The 7,047-nt window shown below is 39.4% G+C and overlaps 1 protein-coding gene across 2 annotated transcripts in view; it reads right to left on the bottom strand.

Annotated features, from left to right (window-relative positions):
* The window catches only part of STX17 (syntaxin 17), a 24,331-nt gene that overhangs the window by 1,390 nt on the left and 15,894 nt on the right, over positions 1-7,047 (bottom strand). For both annotated transcript variants that reach the window (XM_010181910.1, XM_010181917.1), the window contains exons 4-5: positions 1,808-1,926; positions 1,672-1,722 (exon numbers count right to left, since the gene is read on the bottom strand). In XM_010181910.1, coding sequence (XP_010180212.1) covers positions 1,672-1,722; positions 1,808-1,926 — 170 coding nt within the window. The remainder of the gene's footprint in view (positions 1-1,671; positions 1,723-1,807; positions 1,927-7,047) is intronic.

Below are 7,047 nucleotides of genomic sequence, written 5' to 3'. Positions count from 1 at the left end.
AGTTTCACATTCAAAACAAATTCCATAAAGAGCATTTATAAGATCAGTACCAACTCCAACACACAAAGCTGCACCGAGAAATCTAACCAGAAGTGGTTAATCAGGACATTATAAAACACTGACTTAACTTTACAAACAGAGCAGTGACAGTACTGAAAATACACGTGCTCTTGCTCTGTTTTACTGTCTGATTTTTACTAAAACGTTCCATCCTTTCTCCAAATGCAGTCTCCCTCAGAGCACAGTGCAGCAGAAGGTAAAGGGGTTTGTGGGTTTGTTTGTTCTTATTTTAATCTCAGCAGTACCCAGGCTGTTTCATGTCACAAAATAATGAGATAGCTCATATTCAGCTTTAAAAGAAAAGGTATTCTCATTTTTTTTTCCTCTTTCTAATTCAGAAACTGCTGAATCCACCAGCTCTGGTATCTTCATCTACTACCCAATCCACACACTTTAGATGCTTGTTATTATATCTAATGATGGTTTTGTGTAAAATCCAGAAAGTCCTGGGAACAGGAACTCCCCCTTCTTGCTAAAGCTGCTAACATTTAGGCTACTGCTTTTGCAGTCCCTCTCCAGCCTAACGAATCTTAAGTCCTTTTTTTTTTGTATCTGTGAAGCAGAATAAATTCAGCAGAAAGGATAAAACCTATTTTATCCATCCCAAGTAACCCAACACCAAGGAAATTAAAGAACTCTTGTGGGTTTAAACTCCCTTTGGCACAGGAAAAACTAAACATTGGGAACTGAGTGTGGATGATGAATATGTGCAACCTTTTGGTAGCTGCAATTGTGAGATCAGAGAAAGGGCACGATAAAGGTGAGGGAAACTTCAGATTAAGCAAGAAAAAGCACCTGAGAAACCCCCACCCTGTGCAGTGACAGCTGTCATCACCATTATGATTAGAAATTGTCCAAATGAGTGGGACCTGGGTATTAGTGTGCGGTCAGCACTGTGGAGCTTCCACAAATGTTCAGCTTGTAGCCAAAGGCACTGGCTCGAACATCAGGAGTTGCTCTGGTTACAAAACCTAGGAGCAGTTACCAGCACTAGTGCTGAAACAGAAGACTGTTGCCTCCTCAAAAAACTACTCTGAATCGAGAGGAGAGCCACAAAGAGAGTTGTAGCAGTGTCACACGGATACAGGGAAGGGAGAGCTGTTAAGTTTTCTAACCAGACGGGGCAGCCAAGTGGTTAAAATAATGCTTTTGAACATTCCTCTTCTGTTGGCACTTGAAAATCAAACGAAGACCTTCCACCTTACTGCTAGACAATTTGATGTACATGTTGCATGCATCACCTATGACTTCTGAAAGCATTTCATGTACAAGCTTTGAAACTAGAGGTGTATTTACCACAGGTCCCAGGTAGCAAAGACAGCACCACTGTGCAGGCATCTCAGCTCACTGTGAGGAAACCGCTCTGCCTCGACCGGCGTTTTCCTGCAGTTCCTAACAGTGACCAGGATTTTGTACTCTTGAATATTGGACTCAATGAATTCAGTTGATGTTATTCTGCTATTCTGTCACTGCTATCAAGTGACACCAGCTCAGTCTGAGTCCAGGGGGCGGGCAGAAGCATTGCTTTTGTTTGCCCCAGCTGCGAGTTACCCAGTCGCCCTCTTTTTGTAGAAGACTCTACCTAGGACAGAGTGCAGAATTAATACTCACGTTGACTAAGACAGAAAATTCAGTCACCAACTGGCTAAGCTGAATCAAGTTCTGCAAATAAAAAACAAATGTTATTTTGTAATAGTTGCTAAAAACAAAAAAGCACCAATGTGGCAGTAAGGGAGTTTCAATGTACCTCTTCCAAAGTTTCCCAGGACTCTGCTGCATTTTCTTCCTGAGGTATTTCGGGAAGGCAGGAGATCTGGATTAAACTTTGGGAGCCATCCTTCACTTCTTCCATGTTATGCAAAGTTTCTGAATGAGAAACATGATGTTTATAAACAAATGCACTGGATCAGAATGGAGGTGACGTGCACAGTTTCTCACTCTTAATGTTCCTCAAGGATAAATTGATATTTAACCTAATTCAAACCAAGCAGCTGCCCTAAAAATGCTCACATAGGGAAAAGTCTTACTCACAGCACTAGACAGTTTCTTAAAAGGAAGTTATTGCCAAAGAAATGGATTTATTTCTATCAGCATCCTTTCACAGTAAGTTGTGAGTATTATATTAAATTACACTCCTGAATTCAAGGTCTGTTTAATTAATCTTTTATCAACCCAGCTAAGAAAACTGAGCTTGGGACATAATCTTTTCATTTACATACGACACATAAAGATGCTGCACTTCCAAAACTGAACAGTTATTAATTCTATGATTTATTATTATGCTACCAGTTTGATTTTCAGCCATTTGAGACTAAAAGAACCTGGAGAAAAAAGCTTTCTAAGCAAAAGCAGTGAAAACCAAGGAAGACGCTGCCCAGCATTCGGTGCTGGATCCCGTTGGGTACCAGTACTGTGAGGATGGCAAACACTGGAAGTTCAGCAGTGTAAATCAAGTATCTTCCTTTCTAAATCACAACCTCTTTCTAAATCCAGATCTCTAAATTAGAACAAGGTAAGGTGGAAAAGAAGGGGAATGAGAGGCATCTAAGTGACATGGGGGAGAACAGATATAAAGGACACACACACCCCTCTCCTCCAGCCAAAGAGCCCGGTCTGGACCCACTGTGGATGTAATGGACGTGTGCATAATGATGGACAAGCAATTATGTAGTAATAAAGAATACTGACAAGCAAGTTTGGGTTGTCATAGCAAGGATTAAGGAATAGCTTGAGAGTAAGAAAGGCAGACTGGAAAACGTATGTATGTAAACACAGTGCAAAGATCGTGTTAATTTTGATAGCTTCAATTTCTGATGAAAGATAGCTGCTTTAGCAGGACACTGATGTTTCCTTCCTTGTGGGGGTAGTATAAAGAGAAACCTTAATGTGGGGAAGACTGTTTAGATATGTCTCATAATATTAAAGTGTAAATATTGCATTAAAGTCTTCTTTAGAAACAAGGAATGTGCCAAGGTACTACAGTAACGTTATATAACTGTTACTACAGCAGATGCGAACACTGGAAAACAAATAAAATTAATAATATTCATTAAAAACCAGTAATAATGCATGCTGATTCATGGAATTAATTTAAGATAAAATAAAAATGATACGTTTTAATAACATTTGTCCATTTCTCAACATTTTTATGCCAGTATCTCAAAACATATTAAGAACCTTATCTTCCTACTCTCGGGTCAAGAGAAACCTAACATCAATGAAGCTGATATTCAGCCGTAATTATGAAGGAAGCAGAGTAACAGGGACGGAGTAAACCATTTGGGGCTTCATTTTGGACTTGTTTTTCTTTGTAATTATTTCTACCCCTTTTCCTTTAAGAATCGAGACATGGAAGGCACATCACCTTGAACAGTCATCATCTGTTCTTCCTGATCTATAACATCAGATCAATTAATGTTGTAGACTCACTTCTAAACTACTCCTTTTCAGCGTAATTAATCATATAGCCAAATGCGTCCATTTTTGGGAAAAAATAATTTTGCTACATATTCTGACCTTTAACATTGGTTCTGAGTATTTTATTCCATTTCAGTCCTTCACAATCCTATTGCAAAATCAGGTTTCTTCTGCCAAGAAAAGCGAACTCTTCCCTAATCAGCCACATGCATGCTACGTTGGTTGAAAATCAAATATTCATAATTCAAAGGCAAAAAAAAAAAGTTCACTAAGCAAAACTCCCTCCTCACAAATTATGTTCCCTCCTCTGGCCTGTCCTTAGCAATCTGTGCTGACCTATAGTGGAAAAGCACATCTAAGAGTACATAAACGATGCTGAAGTTTTGCATGACACACATTCAAGGGAACTTAAAATTGTAAGTAGGTTTACACTGTTATAATTTTCTAATAACTAAAAATTAGTGGGAGAAAATTCCTCAAGAAAATTCTGTACTCAAAATGAAGGTCAAGAACAGGAATGGTAAGAGAAGGTGAAGTCACATTTGGGCTGAAAGTACGAGTAAGAAATTTATATTCACCAGTTCATGTTTTATCAAATCTAACAAATTTGAATAGAACTGAGAATGGAAGTGGCTCCACCAGAAACGCAGTAACACAAAACACCGCTGCAGACTGCATAGAGCAGCTTCGCACCTCATTACACTCCAGATAAAAATCTAACGCTCTGGAAGATTCAATATGTTGTGTAAAAGATTTTAGTAATTTTAAGAGTGGAGTCTCACCCTTTGTTAATATTTGTTTAAAATGCAATTAAATTCCATTTCTATTGGACCTGAGCTCAGGATGGTGAAGGGGGGAAGGGGCCACATCATTTCCCTGCCATGCCTTCAAAATGGGCAATTTGAATTTGTAAACTCCTTCCTTCCCTCCCAGATGGGAAGCAACACAAAATGGGAAGCCACAAAGAATGGGCGCACTGAAGCTCCTCTGATTAAGATCAGCAGCCAAGATTTGCTTTCAGGACCTCAGCCTCTAAGCACAAAAGAACAGGCAATATATTGCACCTGTGTTAGCAATTCAGCAGAGTTGAATTTCCCAGTCAGGCAAACCTGAAAAAAGCTCTGTTTAATTGTATTTAGTTGTCTGCCTACCTGTACGTTTCACACTGTAAATGGAAGTGAATTATTCCCATATTCTTGAGGGGACCTGCAGAAGTGCGTAATTCCAGTAATATTTCTCTGTTGTTCTCATCCCAATCTTTCCGATCAATTTCTTGTTCTTCTGAAGAGCAGTTATCCTCAACGTTCTCCATACTTAAAATGTATTTCAGATTTAAAAAGCACTCCTGTTCTTTGAAATTAAACTCTAGGTCCCATTTACCACCTATGTAACTGTTAGAAAAGCAATACGCTAGGACAAGGTCTTTCCAATGAAATGCCAGAACGCATTGAGGACAACTGTAGAAAGTTACTAGAAGAAGAGATATTTTAAATTTAATTCTGACTGTAACAGAAGAGCTCACAAAGAGCCTGAAAGTAATGCTAACATGGATGAAGGGGATCACTGAATACCAGAGTTCACTATTCTAAAACTCAGAGTAAAAGACTAAAGACAATGAGCTCCCCCTAAAAGAGATGTCAAGAAATTCAGCAAACTGATTAATAGAACAGTTCCCCCACAGAATGAGGAAGAAGTTCCTAGAGGAGGAGCTGGCAGACCCTAATAAAACAGGCTTTACTGAAGGTGACAGCAGAGGAAATTCCTGATGCAGAGGAAAATGTTCATGGCTTTGGCGAGAGCTCTTCAATGTCCTGGATTTCAAGAATTTGACACACAATTAAGAAGAGTACAAGGAATAATATAAGTGTGGAAAGTTAATATCAGAAAGACTGGGTCACAAATAAATGGCAACTACCAAGGGGCATAAATGGTAGCAAGAAAGTTTCTGCGAATACTTGTGAAGTCAGAGGAAGACAAAGGAAGTGTTAAGTGCTCTGCCAGGTGAAAGAAAATAACAGATGACCCAGAGAACGATTAAGTCAGTCTTTATACAAACAGGCAACTGTAATCAAGTATTTGATACAATTAATTTAATCAAGAAAGAAATAAAAAAGGACTGGCTGAAACATAAAGAGAACATGGTAAAATATTTAGATGAGCTTGATCTATTCAAGTCCTGAAGGTCTGATGAAATTCACTCCAGAGCATTTATGAAACAGCATCTGAAAGTTCAAGCACATTTCTGAGAACTTGAGTCAGGGAGGCCCAGAGGACTGCAAAGAGAACGGATTCGGTTATTCTCCTCCCTTTTTTGGAGGGGAAGGAGAATGAAGCAAATAGCCAGACTTTGAAACTCACAAAGATATTAGGACAAACTACTCAACAATCAACTACAAGATGTTGAAGGTGTTGAAAAAGTCAAGATTCTTATATCAGAAGCCAACTCAGTCTTTTTTTTTGGCTGAGTAAGAAGATAGAAATTCTTTACTGTGAGGGTGGTGAGACACTGGCACTGGTTGCCCAGGGAAGCTGTGGATGCCCCCTCCCTGAAAGTGTTCAAGGCCAGGTTGGATGGGGCCTTGAGTATTCTGGTCTAGTGGGAGGTGTCCCTGCCTACGGGAGAAGGGTTGGACTGGATGGTTTTAAAAGGTCCCTTCCAACCCAAATCATTCTGTGTTTTTATTTGATATATCCTGAGGTTCATACAGCTTTCTGATACTACTGCACATGACATTCTCAAAAGCAAGCCCAGTCTTCAACTCTACTTTTCTCCCTGTTCAACCATAAGACTCACCAGCTGGTTAATCACACTTGAAAGAGTTCTTGTACTCTCTATATAGCAATAAGAAGGGGCGTGAGATCAAATTTGACGGCAGGTTCTTCTACAATGCCTTTGACTGAGAATGCTCTTTCAATTTTAAGAGACGCATGCAATTTTTCAAACAATTTTAAAACATTGCAGCAGTCAAACTGATTACTGCTATGTGGAAGGATTTAATCCTGATGTAACCACCTTTCTCCCAGACCCTCAGCAGGGAACACCAGCCAGCACCCCAAAGACAGAACGGCAGAACAAGCAATGAACATTTTGCACAGAAAGATGGGGAAAACAGCAAACATGTCTGGCCTGTAGCACGTTATGGTGTGTTTTCAAAATCTGATATTTAAATAGATCTATACTCTTTTCTGCTTTCTTGTCAGTAACCAAGATAAAACGCTACAAGAAGAGAGACTTCCTCCTCTTTTCCACATTATTTCAGCAGTGGCATATTATACTGTCTTGTCATATAAAACCTGTTTTCTTCTTGACTTTGCAAGCAAGCACTAATTCAGTGAAAGCGGCCTAAATGATTACTTGCATGTGATCAAGTGATTTGCAGGGGGCGCGGAAAGAAGTCAGGCTACTGTGAACCATGAATGTAAGTATTCTTCCTATGAGCAGCCTTCTGTTTCAAGATCCAAGGCTATGGGATCTTCCTCATGGAAGGCCACAGCTATTGAATTTCTTAAGATACTTAATTTAGAGCATTCTCCACTTATCAAAACACAATCACAGGTCATGAGAAATGT

The sequence above is a fragment of the Mesitornis unicolor genome, unplaced genomic scaffold (genome assembly GCF_000695765.1).
Source record: "Mesitornis unicolor isolate BGI_N332 unplaced genomic scaffold, ASM69576v1 scaffold23760, whole genome shotgun sequence".
NCBI classification, from domain to species: domain Eukaryota; kingdom Metazoa; phylum Chordata; class Aves; order Mesitornithiformes; family Mesitornithidae; genus Mesitornis; species Mesitornis unicolor.
Note: the sequence above shows the minus strand (reverse complement) of the source record. Positions and strands in the feature narration are given on the sequence as shown.